At 40.2% G+C, this 21801-nt stretch overlaps 3 protein-coding genes across 3 annotated transcripts; 2 read left to right on the forward strand and 1 right to left on the reverse strand.

Moving 5' to 3' along the window:
- Window positions 1-232: 232 nt before the first annotated feature.
- On the forward strand, window positions 233-7090 carry LOC124341884. Its single transcript, XM_046794841.1, has 9 exons — window positions 233-1420; window positions 1516-1688; window positions 1765-2627; window positions 3751-3799; window positions 3873-4445; window positions 4508-5422; window positions 5504-5780; window positions 5842-6049; window positions 6496-7090. The coding sequence occupies exons 1-9, from the start codon at window positions 376-378 to the stop codon at window positions 6656-6658; spliced, it is 4266 nt and encodes a 1421-aa protein (XP_046650797.1). The 5' UTR covers window positions 233-375; the 3' UTR covers window positions 6659-7090.
- A 183-nt stretch (window positions 7091-7273) lies between these two features.
- On the forward strand, window positions 7274-8794 carry LOC124341883 (nicotinamide riboside kinase 2-like). Its single transcript, XM_046794840.1, has 3 exons — window positions 7274-7634; window positions 7699-8152; window positions 8216-8794. The coding sequence occupies exons 2-3, from the start codon at window positions 8092-8094 to the stop codon at window positions 8752-8754; spliced, it is 600 nt and encodes a 199-aa protein (XP_046650796.1). The 5' UTR covers window positions 7274-7634; window positions 7699-8091; the 3' UTR covers window positions 8755-8794.
- Window positions 8795-10880: 2086 nt separating this feature from the next.
- On the reverse strand, window positions 10881-20780 carry LOC124341881 (transcription factor Sox-10-like). The gene is made up of 7 exons (XM_046794837.1): window positions 20142-20780; window positions 19275-19424; window positions 12731-12955; window positions 12415-12548; window positions 12090-12239; window positions 11281-11918; window positions 10881-11200 (listed from the first exon to the last, which is right to left on the reverse strand). Exons 1-7 carry the CDS (start codon window positions 20390-20392, stop codon window positions 10913-10915), a joined length of 1836 nt encoding a protein of 611 aa, XP_046650793.1. The 5' UTR covers window positions 20393-20780; the 3' UTR covers window positions 10881-10912.
- Window positions 20781-21801: the final 1021 nt, after the last annotated feature.

The raw sequence follows: 21801 nt of genomic DNA on the forward strand, positions 1-21801 counted from the left end.
AAGAGAGCCGTCAAGTCATTGTCCGTCGCTAGTTGCCGCCACTCGCCACTGTCGTACTAAAGTCCGAAAATGAAATTTCTAAAAAAAAAAGAAGCAAAAACTTGTGTGCATTTACGAATTAAAAATTGTTTGTGCTTCTTTCTAAAATGGTCATTCTAAAATTAAAAGGTTAGGCTTTTGAAAGTAGACTGTGGAGAGTAGGCGTTACGCAGTAGCATGAATTTGGCGCTCAGTCCATAGCAGACGAACTTGAAATTATAAACAATCGTCTGTTCAATGTGCTAGGTAGTATTAAACACGTTTTAGTTCATAGACCTAGTCTAATAAAAGAGCACTTACGAATTTGATATCATTCCAAAATACTCGTATTTCAATATGAGGAAAAGATTTTTTGTCACTCGCCTTGAGGAGATAGCTTTCACGGCGTGTTATCGTGAAATTCTCAGTAATTTACTCCTTTGTCCTGAACATCGACCTGAAGACAGACGTGGCATGAATTCTTATTCATCTCTTATTTCGCTTAACCCTTTCTTTACTAGCTCAAATATTCGTGGATTTGTCAGAAGTCGCTTGAACCATCATCTTATTGGAATAATGAATGATGATATAAGGAAAAAGTTTATTTGTGAATTCAACAGAAACTTTTATGACGCTGATCAGAAATCAGACATTTGGGTTTTCTTGGACTGTGTTCTGGATAACAGCTTTACTGAGCTTGAAACCCATGTTGTTTTTCCTAAAACAGAGCCAAATGAAAAGTTTGTTCACAGTATTTGTAATCGCTCACCGAGTGTTGAAGTATTGAAAATGAATTTTGAAATGGTGTCAAAGTCAACACCTATGGTGAAATTGAGTCCCATTATTTCATCACTGTCATCCTTGGTTAATTTAAACAGCCTTTCACTTAATCTTCTCCACAAACACCACAGGGAATTACTGAACTGCATAGGAATTTCATGTCCAAGATTGCAACATTTCTGCATTACTGGATTTCGCATTCTTAAGAAAGATATTCTTGCATTAATGCTTGGGGAAAAACTGAAACAGTTTCCTGAAAAAGAAATGGTTGAAGAAGAAAAAAATGTCATTTTGGAAATATTAACTGAATACCTCAGTCCATTCTGTTTCACTCTTCAACACTTGCAACTAGAAGACCTAGAAGAGAAGAAAAAATTTCGAAAAGGCTCTGAATTCTCCGGACTTTATCCAGCTTCTGTCGCTCTGCTGTTGCGCCACATGCCGAATTTGAGGCGAATCGATCATTCTGGTTCTTCTGTCAGTTCTGCCATCAAGCTACTTCATCAAATTCCATCTGCAAATGAGACCCTTGGAAGTAATCATAAAAATATTTATGAAGCAAGCCAAGATTATACAAATCCTCGTCTTCCCTCACCATTCATTACCAATTCACCTTTCTCTGGTAATAGTTTTGTACATTTATCATGAAAATAATATGCCATTTTAATAAGGATTTTTTAAAAGCTGCTATATCATGTACGTATGTGTATTTTTTAGGTATAATCTCCCTAACCAGCATAGATTTTGTCAACATTCGGGATGAAATTCTGATGAAGGCCGTTGGTCGGATGTGTCCTCATTTAAAGGAAGTGACGTTCTCAGAATTGCTACATACTGATGCTATTTCACCCGATCAGCTATTCTCCATCTTAACAACGGAATGGCCCAAGGTGAATTGTCTTAACATCAACTTAATTGAATTTACCAACCTTTGCTAATATTATTTATTCTTCATTTAATATGCAGGTTGAACGCGTAACTTTAATAAAAGTTTCAACGAATTATCGCAAAGCAATTCTTCGTGCCCTCGGCGCTCAATTGTCCCAGCTCACGTTTGTCTCTTGCGAGCTGATTGATGTTGCTGATCTTATCTCTTGCGCGGAATTGGAGGTTTTACGAATTTTCTTCTCATCCACGCTATTGTTACCAAGTGAAAATCCAGAGGAGAAGTACTTCCCTCCCGAGGCGTTCCTTCCAAAACTCAACCGTCTAGAAAGTGACATTTGCCTTAGTTCGAGATACTCGCATCTGTTTGAAGAAAAAAGTACTTTGACATATTTGGATCTCGAATGCTGTCATGTCGGTACAAAAGCTTCCACCATTTCGAACTGGAACGAAATAACAAAGAATTGGCAACGAATTCATACTTTGCACATTCGCCAGTGCACTGGACTTACGATGGCTGGAACTAAAACTCTCACTCTTCAGCTGACTAAGTTGAAAGAGCTGAGCCTCCCTAGTGGAATGTTGAATTATAAGGACGAAAGAGAAATCTCTTATGATTTGATGAATCGCTTCAACAAGGGGCCACTGAAGATTTGTTTAAAATTTGAACGCAGCCAATCTTCCCTAATTTGTTCATATCAGGATCAGAACGGCCCATACGAAACTTCCGATGAAGAACTAAGCAGCGGAGATTCGGATGAATCGAGCCACGGTTTTGGCACAAGGAATGATTTGGATGCGAGGGAGGATTATGGCGGCTGGATGGATGAAATTGACGTTTTCAACGAAGATGTTGAGGACTTCTTTGAAGAATACGATGATGATGAAGATGTTGAGGACTTCTTTGAAGAAAACGATGATGGGGAAGATGATTTTCTTAATTGGTGATGACGATCAAGATGATTGGTGAAAAGTTTTGTTGATCAATAACTTAACTTAAATTGCTGAATGATCCTTGTGTAACTAGCTTGTCATGGTTATCAGTAATGCCTTGTCTTCGTATGCGCCATGTCTTAATACATGTTAAAGCCTCATCTAAACAAAAATGCATTATTGTAATTCCCGTAACATTAAAAAAAATTCATAATCAAGAAATTAAAAAAAAACAAATAAAAATAAGAATATGTTTTTTAATTTAGAATTTTTTACTTGTTTTGGTAACTTTTTTGTCCTTTTTTTTTAGGTTTTGTTTAATTTGGCTTAGTTCTATGGTTCTATTTTTGTTTTTAAATTTTTTAAAAAGCTTCGTGAATCATGATTAGTTTTAATGACGTACGTCAGTTTTTCATCGCTAGATGGCATGATAGCTTTCTTCTCCTCCAACCGCTTTCCACTCCCAACTCCCACAATCCATATTATCTACCATTCTCCAGGACCACCACAACCATACACATTTTTTGTGCGTCTTCTGATTGACCTCGTCCGACTTGACTGAGTAGAATCGAAATACTGTTTTTTTCCTATTTAGTCTCATCGTTTGTAATTAATTGGATAGAATTTAACTGTAGTGATTATTCTCGTGTTTTTGAAGCGATTAAAGGTAAAACAGAGCCTTTAGATTTTTTGAAGTATCAATTAGAAGTTTTAATTGTGTTGAAAACTATCTTTCAGTGAAAGAGTAGACTGAAAAATGGGAGATGGAACAACAAATACCTCACAGCAGCAATCCAACCAACAGCAAGCAAGTCAAGCAGGGTGGCAGCAACAATATCCAGGCTATTACAATTTCCCTACAATTCCTGGCCAATCTTACCCGTAAGTTTTTTGTTCAATTCTTCGGTTAATTTGCTTGAGCATTTGGGTTTTGGGCAAGGGAAGTACTGTGTTGATAATCATTATCAACACATCAGACTCTCTAATCCATTGTTTAAATGCCTGTAATTACATATTTTTTGCAATCTGATGTTTCTTAACTGTATAGTGTATTGTGTGTTCATTGAAACACTTTCATGGGGCTATGGGAAATATTATCATTCATTCTCTTAATTATTGTATTACATTTTACAGGCCATACCCATACCAAGTACCACATGGACAGATGACTTATTATCCATATGTAAGTACACTATCTGTTTTTGTTTATGTATTATGTATTTTAAAATTTATACATGTCTATGATATTTTTGTAGGCATATGGTTATCCTACACCCATGCAAGGCCAGTGGATGGGGCAAGGCACTTGGAATGGGGCTGGATATCAAATGCCTCCTGTAACTTCTAGTTCAGGAAATGCTGCTGCTCCACCACCTTTGCCAAGTCTTCCACCACCCCCTCCACCACCACCTCCTCCTCCTACTCTATCAACTTCATTTGAACCACCCCCTCCAGGTTCCATTAAATTCACCATTCCTTCCAAAGGCAGTAATAAATTGCAGAAGGTTAAGCAAGAAAATAAGGCTCCTGGTCCCATCCAGGTTCCACAATACCCAACAAGCCCTCAAGTGGCAACCTCCAGTGCTCAACAGAACATCCAGAACAAATCTCCTGAGCAAACATTTTCACAAGCTAAGGGTTCAGGGATGCCGGTTGATTGGCCAGATAGTCTACGTCGTTACGTCGAGCGATGTTTTGCCATGTGCCAGTCATCTGTTGACAAAGATTTTGTTGAACTAATTCTTAAGGGGAAAATCACCTCGGCATCAAGGGAGGGGAAAGCCCTAAGCAAAGATTGGGATAATGAACCACTTCCGAATCTGTCAAGGGTAAGTTTGTTATTAATTTGAGGTTAAAACAATTTTATTCATTGTTCAATTTCAATTCTAAGGTGGAAAATGCCGTTCCAACGAGTGGAGTTGCTTCTAGTCTGAAAGCAGGGACGTCTGGATTTAACGTATCTCCCATGAAAAACGGAGTTAATATTTTAGGCTCCACAGCCGGGGGAGCTTCTGCATTCAGGATGCAGCCAAATTCTGGACAGGATATCTCTCCATTCAAAACTGCGCCGAGTAGCATAGGGATTTCAGCTGTTAAACCGGTTACTGATACTCCGTCTTTCAAGAATGGAGCAGCTAGCAATTCGAGCAATAATTCCTTTAAGACGGGAGCTTCCATACTAGGAATATCCGCTTTGAAGACATCAGTTGGAACTAAACAAAACCAAATCTCGTTTCAGTTTAAAGGACAAAGAAAGGCGCTTTACGGTACTGCACTGAGGAAGTCATCATCATCATCGTCAACCTCATCTTCTCGTTCACGAAGTCGTTCCCCCGTTGGTAGGCAACGTTCCAGCAGTCGCTCCAGGTCTCGGTCTCGAAGCCGTTCTCCCTCCCGCTCACGATTGTCTCCCACTAGTCGCTCTTCACCTGCAAAGAAACTCACCAAATCCCAGCAAAAGAAACTGAAAAAGAAGAACCAAAACCAAAAGAAGTCGTTGGGTGCCGCTGGAAAAGGTGGTTTAGGTTTGGGATCGGTCAACCGAACCGTCTTGGGTGCAAATTGGACATCTCCAGACAAACTGCGTAAGCGTCAGGCTCGCTTCCAAGTGCCCAAGAAAACCCGGCTAACGACATTGGGTGACAGCAGCTTGTACAGGGAAGACGTTACTGGGGAAGAAGATTGGTCGAATTTACTTATCGTTGGTACGTGTTGCGAAGTTGAGAAGCCATTTTTTAGGTTGACTGCTGCTCCTGACCCGTCGACTGTCAGACCTGTACACATTCTGAAAAAAGCTCTTTATAAAGTAAGTTGGGTTTTTGTTCATGTTTACGTTAATTTACTTTATTATAATCGTGTTATATTTTTGTTTGTTTTCCATGTACAGGTTAAAACATCTTGGGTTGCTAATCCTGATTACCGCTCATGTTGTGATCAAATGAAATCCATAAGACAGGATTTGACAGTGCAGGGTATTCGGGATTCCTTTACAGTTGAAGTCTACGAAACACACGCCCGTCTAGCTCTGGAGGCTGCCGACCACGAGGAATTCAATCAATGTCAGACGCAGTTAAAGGCCCTTCACCATGAATTAGGAGGAAAGAACCTACTTGAATTTACTGCCTACAGGATCCTCTACTACATTTTTACTAAGAGTACCATGGGTATGTTTTATGATTTTTTTCGGGTGACACATTTGTTACAATTATGAATTTACAACAATAGATTTGAACACGACTATGGCCAGCTTGACTCGTGAAGAAAAGGCAGACGATTGTGTCGCTCATGCCTTAGAGGTACGTTCATCCTGGGCATTGGCAAACTTTCGGCGTTTTTTCCGACTGTATAATCACGCTCCTCGAATGTCGGCACACTTGATGAGCTGGTTTGCCGACAGGGAGAGAAAACTTGCTTTAAAGACACTCATCAAAGCGTACGTATTGTATTTTTTTTACTTGCTAATTTTTAAGAAGTGGTCGTGCCTCATCTAACAGGGGATTTAGGCACAAAATTTCACCCCTAATTTTCCGTTTCTTTTATAATCAAGAAAAATCAAGTTATTAAGTTTATAAACGTACAACATTACTTTCCAGGATCAACGGACGGGTTTTCTTACAATATTTTATTGTTTTTTGAAAGGGTGGTCAAAATTCTTGGAAATGCATTCTTTTTAAAGAAAAGTTAATTCGAATCCCTTTTACAAATTATTAGAAATTCCTAGTATTTTTTTTAATTATTATTTTCATTTTATGAAAGAGTTCTTGTTGGTAAATTTCTTCTGATTGAATGCATATATGCAAGATTTTGACCCTCTCATGTTGTGTCCTGTTGATACTTTGCCTGTATGTGAAATAATGGTCCTTACGCTTATACCATTAGTTATCGTCCAAATATTCCGGTGGAGTTGGTGACGACGCAACTTGGATTTCCAACGTTGGACGCTTGGTTCGACTTTTCAAAGGAGCTGCCTATCGTCTATTCTGATGATAGCAAAGCTCAGATTGATTGTAAAGCTAGTACTGCTAATTTGACTGCCTGGTGAATGCGATGGTTACTAGTGTTCTCTCCCGTTCAAGTTTTGTCTTAATTTGAAAAAACCTCGTTGATAACAAGCTCCACATAATTTCCTTAAGAAGCCAGCCAAAATTCCACCGAAGCAGTTAAGAAAATTCGGATAAAATGGAACTCCACAGTTATCCATGAATGAAGCTAATTTTCGACTATAGATTTGCAGCAATGTTTGAGGGGATCTGAGTTTCGATTATCCATTTATATGAAGGCTTTCACAGAATTCCGCTGTTACAAACTTACATATGACCTTTGCACGATTCTATTCAAATCGGATAGCTTGCATCTATTTAAATTCAGTCGTTATTTTCCTTCTGTGTGATACTCGAACAGTGTCGAAAATCTTTTTCATCCTTGTTGCCTAGGCCAATCTGCTTCCTTCGCATAATAAAATTTTTTGTCTGAATTTCTCTGGAATTATTTACTTAGTCTTTATATTTGCGTGATGAACGTTTGTAATTTGAACTCGATAAATTTACTTTAATTACGTAAAATTGTAAAATTTTGAAAGGGGAAATTCGGAAAACCAAAAAATGTCGATAAGCATAAACTGACAACAGTGTATTTGCTGTCTGTAAAACATGCTGTAAAAACTAAAAACTTGGATTGATTCTTGATCTTGCTGTGTCCATGTGCTTAAAGCTCAAACTTGCTTGAGTACTTGTTAAGTGGTTTTTATTATGTCGACCTCTTTATTGAAAAAAAGTTTGAAACTGTTTGAGGAAGAAGAAAAACACGACAAATCAACCAAGAAAACACCACCAAGAAACGTTAAAGGCGCCATCGGGAAAGCTGTCAAGAAACAAGCGACTGTTAAGGACCGAAAAGTTAAATCAGCAATTGATCAGTTTGTCAAGAAACATCCCAAGCAAGATAGGACTCTGGAAAACTTGGCTCTGCTAGATAAGCTGTCACAGAAAAAATCAGTCACACAGGAATCTGCAAACAAGGTTAGAATTTCAAAGATATTTCGTCTTGCAAACATTTTTAAAATACAGATTGATTTTTTTCCAGATATTTTCTTACCAGTTAAAGAAACAACGTAAAACCATTGAAAAGAAGCCGAAAGCAAAAGAACAATCCACCGTGTTTACTGAGCAAGATTTTCTTAAGTTTGAACAAGAATACTTTGTCAAGGGATAATAAAGCTAGTAACCCACAATACATGGCTGTAGGTCATGATGTTCTGATTGGGAAAATATTGCTCTTTCTGTGTGTCATTTTTGTACTCTATTATACATTTTGGACCATTTGTCTCCCACTGTTGGAACCCAATTTCTTTGCTCATCAATATTTTCCTGACAGCTTTTATGCCATTGGTGTTCCCTTATCTGTTCTGAGTGTGATGGTGACTGTATTATCTGTGTATGCACTTTGGCTCATGAAATTTCAATAATCTTAGTCTTCATGAATTCATTACAAAATCTTAGGCAAGTTGGAAGGAGAATGTTGACAGTCGGTATATCAGGTAATTACATAATTGTGTAATGCTATGCTCACATAATAATTTAAGTTGTTATTTTGCCAACAGGTGTAACATGTGGTGGTAAATCATCGATCGCCAGTCTGTTAAAGTCTACATTTCCAAGAGCAAAGTTCATATGCCAAGACGACTTCTATTTCCCCCCCGATGGGTCGCTATCTAAAGAGCCAGGCCTCCCCAACTGGGATTCTCTTGAGAGTATCGACATGGTTTCCATGACGCGCAAAGTGAAAGAGACTATCGACGCGTATTCAAACGAAAAACTGCCAACAGAAAACCTGCTCGTTATTGACGGATTTCTCATCTTCAACTATCCTCCACTAGCTGAACTATGCGATTTAAAGTACTTTCTGACACTTCCGTTTGAAGAGTGCCTTGCTCGTCGCCAAAGGAGGACCTCATACAACATCCCAGACCAGCCAACATATTTCACTGAAGTAGCGTGGCCCATGTATCTTATACATTTGAAAGAAATGCGTCAGGAAGGTTTCGCCGACCAAATCCAATATCTTGATGGGACGATTGACATCCAGGAAAACTTTAAACGTATCCTCAAAGATGTTCAAGCTTATCTTGATGACGTGTGATTGCAGATCCTTTCAATACAGTCATATTTTTCTTCACTGATGCACTGAAAACTTCTGTGTTCCATGGGTTATTGTTGCAACGGGACGTGTAAACATGTCATTAAGCAGAGACGAGCTTAGGAGGAAAGTATTGAGCTTTAACGTGCTTTCAGAAGGCAGAACACCAAAAAGTTCCACACCGGAAGTGACATCGACGAGAAACAGACACCCAAGACCCAAATAGCAAACAGCCAAGGCACGCTGCTGAGCCGAATTGTTTAAACGTGAAATCGATATATACTTACCAGCAATGACGAGCTTCCATGTGCATGTTCACAGAATCTATCACACGCTACAAAGTTCCAAAATGTGCAGAAAATGTTTCCGTTTAGCTCTTGCGATTTTGTTCAAATAAGAATTCACTTTTTGCCTGTATGCCTGTGGGCCGATTTTAAGCAGATACATTTCAAGGGTTACATAACTCTTAAATATCAAACAGATTTTTTTAAGACGGGAAAAATTGAAAACATTTCGTTTGTATTTTTAGCCGTCATCCAAAGTCCAAACTAAGATTTCAGAGATACAGTGAACCGACTAATTTAAACGTGGGTTTTTGGAAACAAAATAATAGGGAAGAATTCTTCGTATATTTAGTTTTTGTTCATGGAGGGGGGGGGGGGGATAAAAAATACATAGAAGCGGATTTTTGTCACTAAAGAAAACTGACCAATAATCATGTTTGCAATGCATTTCAACTTTTCTTTAAGGCGTAGAGGAGCTTTCTGGCTCTTCTTGGTATAAGAGAAACTTTATTTAGCCTTCTGATGGTATGCTATACAAAACCAAAATAGACAAAAAGAAATAAGAGAACACAGTACCGAAAATGACGTTTCACGATGATTTGAGCAGACTTTCGCTCTCACTCAGTGTGTTACCTCATTTACGGTCGCTCCCAGAGTATTTACCGAAAACGAATTTTTGAAAAAACATCATTTACATATTGAAACCCGAACCTTTTGGCTAGATTCCAGCAAATACAATTTTTGTTTTCAATCGTAAAGTATTAGTGCGGCAACCAGGTAGTACCTTTCAATATCATTATTGATTTATTGGGCTTGGAGTATTATCAAAGGGCGTAACTATTGTCAGCTATTGTTATGGGCTCGATGAATTCGTTTGAGTTCGGCACTGCGCTATAATAGGGCTTAGATTTTTTTTTCTTTTTATGGTTTGGTAGATAAAGAAGGTAAAAGAAAAACTGTTGTAGTATAAAAATTGTATTAATTAAGCAACGTTTGATGTCTATAAACTTATTCTTTTCTAGTTACTTATAATGCTTTGCCTGACGTTTACAAAAACATGGTTTAACTAAATATTTGAAATTCAGACATGTAACTGAATCGATGTGAGCTGAATGGGATTTAATAGCGCAGCATAGAAAAGTACAGCACTTTTCAGGTGGCAGAGCTTTGTCCGTCTGTAAAGATTACGAACAATTTTCTTGTTTTTGAAATTTGGCCCAAAACACACGAAACTACGAAAAGGAGTTCAGAGAGGCTTACAGTATTCTTTGAACGGCAATACTTGTCAAAACTAACAAATCTTTTTCATTGTAAAGATGAGGTAGGAAACACTCAACAATCGTGTTAAACCAGATTTCATCTAGTAGACCGTTTTTTAAAAGAATAAAATAATTAAAAAAAGGAAGAAGGGCTCGATCTATTTGTATTAATAATGATAAAATATCTTTGGGAATTCAATAAATTTACTGCCAGCTCGTTTTTTTTCCTATATACACATAGATATGCAATTATGCATTTCTCTAGCTGATCATCAGCCTTGTAATTGCGATAACCCAATTTTTGAAAGATTACGTAAGTTGGCTTCGGTCGGTCATTTTTCCGGTTTCGAAATATAAGAAAGACTTTCTCCTTTACAAAGCGTGTGCACACAAATGTCGAATGTAAAAATAAAAAAATTTAAACGTACTCGCTGTATTTGTACCCCTATTTTTAAAACAGCTTGTACGTTACAATTTATATGCTTGGATTAATTTTGGGGAGAATAGAATAAGTGTTTTTTTTTCTAATTTTTAAAAATAAGCGATAAACGCAATTTTTCATTTGGTTGGCGAGTCGATTATTTTGTTTTCTTTACAGTTTCGAATATGTTTTTTTGGTTAGATGTAGCTAAGCCACGATTCCATGCCACCTGAAAATATGCTGGTTGTCGTCGCTCCGCTGGTCTTTGTCGCCGAAGATGTCGTCGGCACCGAGGGTAAGTAAGTCTGATGTTGCTGATAGCCGTCCACAACGTTTGGGGCGACCGAATTTCCCGCTACCGGCGAGTTGTGGCCGTAAAAGTAGTGAGCAGAATTGGCGTCGACGGCCGTCGCACTTCTTGTCGTTCCAGGATGTTCCAGCTGTTGTTGCGAGACACTCATCGTTCCCCCAACAGATTGAGAACGCTATTTTTAAAAAATAAAAGAAAGTCCACCATTCTTTTTATTAATCAAAGAAACCATATTTGATGTAAATTTCCAACTACCGGTGAGTAAAGCTCCTGGTAGCTGCTGGACTGATGTTGAGCCTGTTGGCCAGCGGGACTGTTGCAGTTGCTGTTGCTGCGGCTGCTGCTGCAGCTACTGTAGGTGAAATTCGTGCTGGCCACAGCAGCGACTGCGGCTGGCGACGGGACCGGCGAATGCAACGACGTGCAGCTCGGAGGAGATGAGACGTAAGATTGGGCGGAATCGCTTCGATCTTCGGGTGACGTCGGTTGCTGCTGCTGCTGTTGCTGCTGCGGAGGCCCGTAACCGTTGATGCTGGAATTGCCGTAGTGGTAAGTCCGCTGGAGCAAGGCCCCCACGTTGTTGGGCGTGTGAGACCACGGCAGGTAAACTCCTCCGTTTTGATGATCCAGGTAAGCGTGTTGCTCGTACATGCAATTGTTAGAGGCGACGGAGACGGGGATGGTGGAAGGGTAGCTGGAATGAGAGTAGGTGGTCGAGACGGGTACGTGGTTGTTGAACGCTCCGGTTTCAATTCCCGAAGGCACGCCTGCAAGAGCTGAGGCATCGTGTTGAAAGTAGAGGTTGTATTCTTCTTGATCGGCAGCAGGCGCCGAGACTTCGTTGCACAACATGTCGGCACCGTTAACATTGGAATAACTTTTGCAACCCGTCTCTGAAATAGGAAATCGTTCACGTTTTAAGAAATATTTAAGTCAGCGATTGCTTAAACAAATATCGAATTCAATTTTGAAATCGATTGTTTCGCAACGGGTAATTTTGTTTTTGAAATTTAGGCCTATGTTTGATTTTGCTGTGAATTTCATGAAATTAGTAATTAACTGACCTGATGTCACTCCACGACTGTTTAGCATGTGAGGGTGTTCGACGAGGCCGTCGGTCAAAGGAACCCGGCGATCTAATGTCGCAGTCGATGGCGATTGTGACGAAACAGTTGCGTGATTAGCGCTGATTTTATGACTGTTCGCTTCGATTCCTGACGTCATTCAAAAAGTAAAAATGAAACTTGATATTGGCGATAACCGCTTTTGTTATTACACAACCATCAGATTGCTAATAAAAGCGCTAGATTTGGCTATAGATTAATGCGTGGCTATTTCAGTACACAATAAGAGGTTGGATTATAGTCAAATAAAGTCAAAGAGGCTCACCAGTATTTCGGTTCGATGACGACGTTGGAGTTGTAGGCGAGGCCGTCCCCTTCATCACTGAGCGGGAGTGGCTCCTTAATTTACTACCGCTAGGCTTGGGTCCGGTACGAGATGAAGCGCGCTCTTTTTGAATCCTTTTCATTTATAACACATTCAAAATTAATTCTCATGAAAATGAATGTCGCCTAAAGCTCCATTAAATCTTCTTGTAGAATCCCCCGAAAAAAAGTGACTTAACAATACCGTAAGCAAAGAAAATCATTTCGTATTTAACGAGTTTTTATAAGTCTAAAAAAGTGCTATTAAGTATAATCACCTTGTTGAAGAATGATGATGATTCTTCAAGCGCGTTTTTGTCGCAGCGTTGACCACGGAGCTGGCGGCACTGCTCGACGGGGGTAAAGGCATTTGCGACGATTTGGCGCCGGCAATTTTGCGTCGCCGCGGCTGATATTTGTAATCGGGGTGCTCTTGCTTGTGAAGCTCCCGTAGCCGCTCGGCCTGTTTAACAAACGGTCTCTTGTCGTCGTCACTCAACACCCTGAGACAAATTTAAAAACAAATTTATTAACCATTAATTAAATTTGTTTCATTTTAAATTATTTCACGGATGGGGCTATAAGGAATTGAACCTTAGACGATGAATGGGAAAAAGGTTTTATTTGCATTAGGTATTTCTGTAATATCTGAAGTGTGGACGCACAAGGACACACGTGTAAGTACTTGGGGGTGTACCTTTAATTGTTGGGACAGCTGACACTCTCCCAAGACATCGTATATGCACTATAATCAGTTCAAAAAAGAAAACCTTTACACCAAATTGGAATATGACCCGATGATGATTGCTGATCGAAGTCACGTAGGCACATAGGCCCTATTATTTCAAAGACCATAGGAATCTGTCGACTACCTACGTGATCAAATAACCACAAACAAACGTCCTTTCATCTGCGACAGTTCCATTCGATCCACAAATACGTCTTACTCTCATATAATAGCTCCCCTTCTTTTCATTGACGCACGTGGAGTCTTGATTATAGCCAATCGCAGTTAATTCATGAAAGAAATCATTTTTAATATCTTTCAACGCATCTCGCATTAAAAAATAGATATGTTCAGTAGCCTGTATAGTTGCCTATCCATCTGGGAACTTTCCAGGAAGTCCCAGAAAAATCCCCTGACCCACACACAGCCGTTGTGTAAAAGATACCGCAACACAAAACGCGTACAGTTTCCATAGAAATCTGTTGTCGAGTAAAAAGCTCAAGAGCTTCGGTGAAATGACGAAAATATGACGACGAGCCGAGTCGTTGAACGTCAACTCAAGCGTGTCGTGACCTTTTTCGGCTACTTTTCTTCATTTTCTTTTTGTGTGAATACTTTTTTTTTCGGTGCGGATGAGTTTCTCGGGAGATTGAAAGGGGAGTGAAAGGCGTCCCATTAGGGCGCACTTGCCCAGCACTTGATGCGACTCTACTTGGTAGGTCTCCGGCATCAGCTGCTGCATTGTATAAAGAAAGAGATCGGCTGGCCGCGCCTTAAAGTCACGAAGTGCTTGCGAGGTCATCCAAGGCAAAAGATATATAGTAGTCGTCGGGGAGAGAGTTTTGAAAAGACAATAAAAGAATGTCAACCAACAGACAACACCAAAAAATGGAAAGAAAGTGTATATAGTAGGCCTGAATGGGTGTTGGTATATAGGAAACTATTGACTGTGCACTTGACCGTTGCATTGATGTTGTGTGTGTCGTACCGTCTTCTTCTTTTATTCCTGAAAAAACATGTTCACATATTATTTGGGAATACGCCTATTGGAATGTTATTCCTGTTATTCGTTCCCTCCATTTTTCTTTTGCAGCTCTCATCGCATCGACTGTGTCAACAAATGACGTCCGGAATGCTGTGCTGTGACTGACTCCCGAAATGTTAATTCCATCATGACGTGGCTCGATAGGCTGTTGCGTGGGTTCTCCGAACATTGTTCTGCTATATACGTTTGATCTTTCCACCAACTTTTTTCTGCCTCCCAATACTTTCTGAAATTGTTGTTTTCATTTTTTGGGTTGTTGTTGTTGTAATGGAAAAATAAGTAATACTTCATTATTTTTAAAAAATAAGAAATAGAAAATTTCAGCATATTACTGGAAATGTAAACAACACAAAAAGATGAGCGGAGAGTATAGGGTCGTGGGGTCTGATGTTTGGGACAAGTTGTCACGGGCGGTATATGTATAAACAACGGAACTCTCGACTGATTGCTGTCCAGCCCGGCTCTCTCTCTCTCTCTCCCAACCCTCGCCTATTGTATACTGGAAATGTCATTGGGTGTCGGGGCGATGAGGCGCTCGACTGTTGATGGTTGACGGTTTACGGGTTTAGGTTACGCGAGCAACACACAGGACTCATGGGCCGACACTTTCGACCTTCGTCGTCGTTTCCTTTTTTTTCTTTTCCTGTCTGGATAAAATAACGACGGAGGATAAAAAATGTTTGGTCGTACCCTAAAGCAAGTGGAATCACATCTTATCATCTCAAATCCAACTGATAATTATCAGCAACTTTGACTTCAAAACATGTCGAAAGATTGAAACCGACAGCTTCGTGCATTGCGACACGTGCATCTTCTAGTATGTTTCCGTTTCATAATCGCTTTTCTTGTCGATTCAACTCTTTCAAAATTTGTTTAGGTTTTCTATTTAGTCTATATTTTTTATGGGTGAAAAACAACTTATCGCTAGACCTTCACCCTACACGAAATTCTCTGCTTTCCCAGTCAATATTGTGCAACATTTTCATGGTGCATTTTTGTTTGGGGAAAATTCTATTTTATTTTATTTTTTTTTATTCTTCCTTCTGTGTAGCAACTGTAACTGCCTTCGATATCTGTCTGGCCATTCCAGAACCTTGTTCGTTTGAAAAATGGAAATGTATCCACAATGCCCCCAGAATTACACATTGTCCATTTTATTATAAATTACATTATCTGTGGTATGAATAATTGCATACATTATAGAACTTTGCATTAATGTCATATGCGGAATTCTCGTGAATTCTTATTGGGGTCTGGCGGTAGCAGCTACAAGTAACGAATGATTCACCCAAACGTCTTTTCGGTGCAAATGTATTAAATTTACCTTCTCGAATCGTCTCTAGGCCCGCGTTCGATGAATAGATGAGCGCTTAAAGTTATGAAATTTATTTTATAATATCAGGCCAATATCAATTACTGCAAAAAATCATCTTCGTTATTCTAAATGTAGTATATAGGCCTAGTGAGAGTATGTTGTCAGCAACTCCAACTTGATTTTGCACCACAACGGATTAAGGGTTAAATAAGCGCGATGATAGATCTAATTGTCTATAAAGACATGATCGACTATCATCTAAGATTATAATAGCTAGCGCAGGTGGCAGGAAGCATCGACTAAAAAAGGGAGAAATTTTGAAATTATATCTCCTTTTAGGAAAAAAAAAACATTTTAAAAATACAAATTTTAAAATTCATTTTTCTAGCCGTATTTGTTCAATACTATTTGCGTCGGGTGTATCTATACACTTGTTCAGGAAGTTGGGTTCACAACTACTGTATATCTGGTTTATCAGCTGCCGATGAGTGTTGGAGATACCGCGCCTTTTGGTATACAGCAGCCACTACATATTAGCTATACCCGTTAGAGCCAATCGGCTGGGCCAAAGGGCTTTGATTTGAAAAAAAAAGTTGGACCTTTGCATTTCATATTTGCTGTTATTATTGCTCTAGATAGAACATGGATTGCAATCCCATGTTGATGAACTACTATTCGGCTCGTGACAAAAGCCTTTTGCAATGGTCGGTGGCAAAGAGTGGTTCTATAGGCGGGGGAGGAGGGTGTTGCATGGCCGTCTCGGTGGGGCCGGACAAGAAGGAGGCCGGACAGCAGAAAGAGAAAGAAAAAAGGGGCGGCGGGCCGCGGCGAGGGGAAAGATTAGCCGACGTGAAAAGAAGCCGCTGACGGATGCGCTTACACACACACACACGCACACGATTGGTAAACACGCAGCCAACACACACACACACACAGATCTGAGCCCTCCGACATCAGCAGACCTCCGCGACCCCCTGTCTTTCTTTTTCTTTCTTGTCAATATATATATATAAACTGGGCGTTTGCATCGATTTCTGAACTCTCTCTCTATACATTATGTACCGCCTATATTGCGGCCCTAGAGCTCTTTTCTATCGGGCGCTATTTTCTCTGAGAGTCGTCAAAGTCAAAAAGGAGAGACAGCAGCATGTAACAGAGGATCCGGCTACTGGAATTGAATTCGAGTTGTTTCTTGTGTATAATAGTCCAGCTAGCAGCTAGCAGCTAGCAGTCCAGCTATAGCGCAGAAGAACCCGCTCGGTTGGAAGAAGGATGTGAGGGTGGAGTGCGCGAGACTTTTACAAATGATATTCTTCTTTCGATTTGAAAGTCAGATTGCGAGCAGATTTTGTTGTATAGAAATCGGGAGCTATCGTTTTATTCGACGCTGCTGCTGCTGGGAAAATGCATCTCTCCTTTTTTATCTTCTTTTCTTTTCTTTTCTTTTTTGGTTTTTTTGTTGTTTGTCTTTTTGGGGTTTTTATTTTTGTTTCTTTCCTTTCCGAAACGGTAGCCAACATAATATAGCATTAGTGGCCATGCATGGAAGTAACTACTTATTGTTGATGGATATCCCCTCAACCACGCGGTCAGACCTTTTCTATCGTGTCGAATCCTTTTTTTTCTTTTTGATTTCTTTTTCCATTTCTATTTCATCGAAAGTCTCTCTCTCTCTCTTATTCTGTCGCTGTTGGTATTTTATAGATGAGTCGCGTCAAAGTCTCAAAGGGGTCCGTATGAGATGGGGGACGACTGAGAGAGAGAGACGACAGCATCTGAACATATCAGACGCGCCGGAGGAAAAAGAAAAAAGAAGAAAAAGAAAAAGAATAGAAGCTCTGCTGCTGCTGCCAAATAATGCTTTTAATGGAGGTCATCAGTAGCGCGATGATATGTCAGCTCCGGTTGTTCGGGAGCAGCAACATGAAAGAAGAAAAAAGAAGAAGAGCTACTACTATACAGAAAGCATTCTCATACTCAAACTTTGCCGCTACTGCTACTGCTGTCGCCGCTGTGAACGGCCACCACCGCCGCCGCCCCGGCCGGCCACACACACAACGCCATGTTCGGCCTGACTGATACATGACCATCGATGGTCGCTTGGCATGTGGCAATCAATCGAACGGACTGGATCCCTTTTGACCATCATCATTTATCGGATAGTAGCCCCCGATTTCAGTCTCTCTACCTGCTCCTGGATTCTATTACGCTGCTTCTGCCGCGGGTCAACAGCAGCAGCGGATACACACTTGCGGTCGTCGATGGATCGGCGACGTCTACTAGTATCGGAATTTCATTCCCATATGACAGCAGACGAGTGATGGATGATGATTCGGGCGACGTTGGCTCTGAGCTGCTGGGGATTATTCCGGTTGGGAAACGAGCGCGGGGGTAGTATAGGTGGGTGGGGGGGGACGAATATCAACAACAAAGAAAAGGCGGACGGCCACCACCACTTTACATGCGGGCGTGCGCGCCCATCCATACAAAGTGTACATGTAGCTAAATTATTACTGAAATCGGGATGTTCAGCACTGATGGGGTTTTTAAATTCGCCTGACGGCCATCCGTTTTCTATAGCGTCCATATACAAACGTATGGCTTTTCAATGTTGCGTAATCATCAGTACACAGGAAGGAATTAATTATATAAGGCGGGATAATGATATTTATTGACGTCTGCACGTGGATCTCATATCTGAAATCTTTCGGGTCAAAGGTTTTCTGAATTTTTGTTATTGCAGACTCGATTGATTGTTAACTATTGTATTTTGAACGGTTTTCAGATTGATGGTCTTTTTTACCAAATTAAAAAAACCGACTAAATCTAAAATTTCGAGAATAATTATCGTACTTTGATCTAGGATAAACAGACTAGTCTACTGCATATCTCTATATGAATTACGACATGAGTGAGGGGGTAGAACTCCTTTAGGTTTTTATTAAAAACTTGGGTTTTCCCTGTTTTCCTTATTCAACCATTTGGTACTTTTTAGAGATTGGAAATTGTCTCGATTTTACTCCCGCTTTTGGGAGTGTCTGCAACTTTTCATAATTCAATTATTCACGCCTTTAGCTCAATTCCAAATGATAGGCCTAGATAAAGATTCAGCCCAATTTCACAAACAATTTGCATAATCTCGTCGTATAAATCTAACTCAATCAAAATTCTAAGCGTGCGGGGTGCAGCCAAAGGCGATGCAAGTGTGAAAGTATTTTACAGGCCTTAACATAATAAATTTCGATTTGACCAGCGTTGACTCTCTGTAGGAACACACGGGTGTAAATAAAGACTGATTCCAAGTTGAATTCGTACAAAGCTCAACAAAAGATTGCAACGGCTGGCCGGCCTGGGCCGGCCAGTTGTTGTTGACATTCCAGCGGCGCCAGTATGGGCTACAGAGACACACACACGGCCCGCCAAAGCCGAGCAGTCAACCGTAAGAACCAACACGCGCAGAGCGGTTAATCAGCCAAACAGAACTGTTATCAAGTTCAAACAGCGCCGCTCATATATAGCCCTGCGCTGACGATCAGCCTGATTGGCTATTGTTATTACAAAAAAGCCAGACGGGCCACAGCATAGCACATCAACCCACACCCATAGGCATTTCCCTTTCTATTTTTTGCCTACGTGATGTACTCCACACATTCGAATGAAACAAACGACGAAAAACGATTGGACATTGCACTTTGTAGCCTAATACAATGAAAGAAATTTGTCGTTTATTTTTACCTCCATAGTCGGCCGAGGGTTTTGCTCAACTCGGCGTTGTGCAACTGCGGGTACTGGTCGGCTAATTGCCGGCGAGCTTCTTGAGCCCAGACCATGAACGCGTTCATGGGTCGCTTGACGTGAGTGTCCCTCTTTTCCGGGTTAGACCTGCTGGAAATGTCACAGGATTTATTGAAATAGTTGAGCTATAACATAGAAAGTTGTTCTAGATTGATAGGCCGGTAGCTATGCAGTCTTTAACATTCAATGAATATTCGGATTAAAGAGCATTTAAAGGAGTCGGCGATAATATGCGTCATTACTTCCGATTAGGTGGGAGGAGATGTATCCAATAACCCAGCAAAGATGACGTGGTCCGTATATAGTATCAGCACAATGCATGCATACTATTATTATGGTGCACCGGTATATAATGTACCGGTTAACCTTTTAGATAATCATCACGCACCTCAATCATAATGCACCAGATGATTTTGACTATTTAATTTCAAGGGTGGCTATAAACGAATGTGCATTTTGTCACCGTAGACTATACATTGAAAGCGATTGTTTTTGTTGCACTTGTAACGTCTATGTGATGGTATAGCCAATATCAATCAAAATGATAAATCAGAAGATAATAAAATCAAGAAAAATATGAAACAGCGCCAGGAAAAATCACTTCAGATAAGCACTATTACAGCTTGTTACATGATGTAGCAACATGTTCATAACAAATATTTTCTACATCTGACAATTGATTTCACGCTTATAACCGCAAATAGAGGCTCTTCTTTTCAGGCCTATACTCTATAATCTACCGGCCTTATATAAACTCAAATATTAAAGATAAAGATTTTGTTTGTCTTGTATCGATGCTGGTCTTACCTGCTGGCCAGCGGGACGAGGCTCCAGTCGTAGCCCTGCAAAACCTTGGCAACGGCATTGCCAATATCCGACTTGGGTAAATGCTGCTGAGCCAGTTGCATAATGGACGTAGCCCGGCTGCTGCTGCTGCTGTGGTGATGGTGCAGCGACGATGAACCGGCGGCCGACGAAATCACCGGCAAACTCATTTTCATTTTGATGACCGACGCCAGTTCGGCATCCGATGGATGCTGATATGAGCACGTATCCATCCTTGTTGACGTCAATGTCTGTCGTGTCAAAATGTCGGGGTTAAGGCTCCTGACAGACACAGCCGTTAGATAACAATCCCGGTCGAATGTCAATTTGGCCAGTTAATTCACAACAATAATCAAAGCCTATATATTCAATACGTAATAATTGATGGTCTATCAAATGGGCTCATGCTGATTAAAGGACCTACTAACTGGAAACTGTCTGACGTTCAAAACTGTTGGCAATTTTTAAAAAAATGTGGAAATCCGACGGCCGAAATTTTGGATTCACGAAAAATTTTGATTGCACAAAGGAAAATAGTGGCGGTGACTACACACACATGCGTACGTAATATTCGACAGTCAATGCGGCTGCGTCGTCGGCACTTGCTTCCTCGAACTCTGATCTCGTTCGACTAACTCCCACTGCGTCGGTGCGGCCACAAGTTATAAAGGCGAAACAAGAGGGGCCGCAGCAGCAGCAGCGCGTGTGCGCGGCGTGTGTTTTGTATATCGCCGGGAGATGGGCTCCGATTGGCTCTCGAGTCGACCAATAGGTTTCCGTCGGGTACGCGACGACACTTTTATCGCCACATTTTGATTCCATTTCCAACACAGCAAAAATCTATTAAACTCTTTCTTATTTCATGACCAATAATGGGTGTTTCATTAGCATTATTATCTGTTTTGGGTGATGGGAAATATGTTAACACATTATATAATTAAATGGGTATGGCAAATAAAAAATAATTGGTTTCATTTTCCCGAGATTCTTTTAGTCGAATTCAGCCGCAAAAAATTGAAAAGAATAATTTAATATTTCTTGTAAGTATTCGTTTTATCGTGCTGAATGCAAATTTTGTCTAGCCTAATTATAGTTGAACTGTAACTAATTTTGAAATTGTCGTTTCTTTTGTTTTTAAAAAAGACATCAGTAGGCCTATCTATTACTCTTAACCTGCATTACAGTGCTATAAGATAGGCCTAAACTATAGAGACTTAATTTTTCCGTAATTTTGAATGCTAAAAATAAGTTTCTATGGCAACTTGCGTTTATACTTTTAAAGATCCCAACAGTAAATTGTTATTTCGCATAAAAGGAGAACATTTATTATAATAAATGCAAACCAATCGGGATTGCTTTTTGTTGTTTCAATACTTATGGCGGACGGACGGGCACGTCGTCTGTGGAGTACGTGCATATAATGCATTACACTACCGGTTCTAACTTATTTGCCCTGTTGTGGTTTGCCCTTATCAATTTGACTGGCACCGGTGGCCATACGCTTTGGGTATTCTCAGTTATTTATAGGAAAACAGGGCGGTTACAAAGTTTTTTTTTTTTCTTTTTTTTTTTGTTCTGAGCAGATCGTCGCTTTCATTTGCTGATGTGCGCGCGGCGACTGAACTCCATTCAAACGCGAGGT

This window comes from Daphnia pulicaria, chromosome 6 (assembly GCF_021234035.1).
Source record: "Daphnia pulicaria isolate SC F1-1A chromosome 6, SC_F0-13Bv2, whole genome shotgun sequence".
Taxonomy (NCBI): domain Eukaryota; kingdom Metazoa; phylum Arthropoda; class Branchiopoda; order Diplostraca; family Daphniidae; genus Daphnia; species Daphnia pulicaria.

Bases quoted from the DNA above. Each gene is read 5' to 3' on its own strand.
- LOC124341884 (XM_046794841.1), top strand. From the start codon at position 376: ATGAGGAAAAGATTTTTTGTCACTCGCCTTGAGGAGATAGCTTTCACG. The intron at 4,446-4,507 runs GTAAGTTTGTTA...TTCAATTCTAAG, and splicing joins CACTTCCGAATCTGTCAAGG to GTGGAAAATGCCGTTCCAAC. The intron at 5,423-5,503 runs GTAAGTTGGGTT...TTCCATGTACAG, and splicing joins TGAAAAAAGCTCTTTATAAA to GTTAAAACATCTTGGGTTGC.
- LOC124341883 (XM_046794840.1), top strand. From the start codon at position 8,092: ATGAATTCATTACAAAATCTTAGGCAAGTTGGAAGGAGAATGTTGACA. The intron at 8,153-8,215 runs GTAATTACATAA...TTTTGCCAACAG, and splicing joins GTTGACAGTCGGTATATCAG to GTGTAACATGTGGTGGTAAA.
- LOC124341881 (XM_046794837.1), bottom strand. From the start codon at position 20,392: ATGGATACGTGCTCATATCAGCATCCATCGGATGCCGAACTGGCGTCG. The intron at 12,240-12,414 runs GTGAGCCTCTTT...GAATGACGTCAG, and splicing joins GTCATCGAACCGAAATACTG to GAATCGAAGCGAACAGTCAT. The intron at 11,919-12,089 runs GTCAGTTAATTA...TTCCTATTTCAG, and splicing joins CAGTCGTGGAGTGACATCAG to AGACGGGTTGCAAAAGTTAT.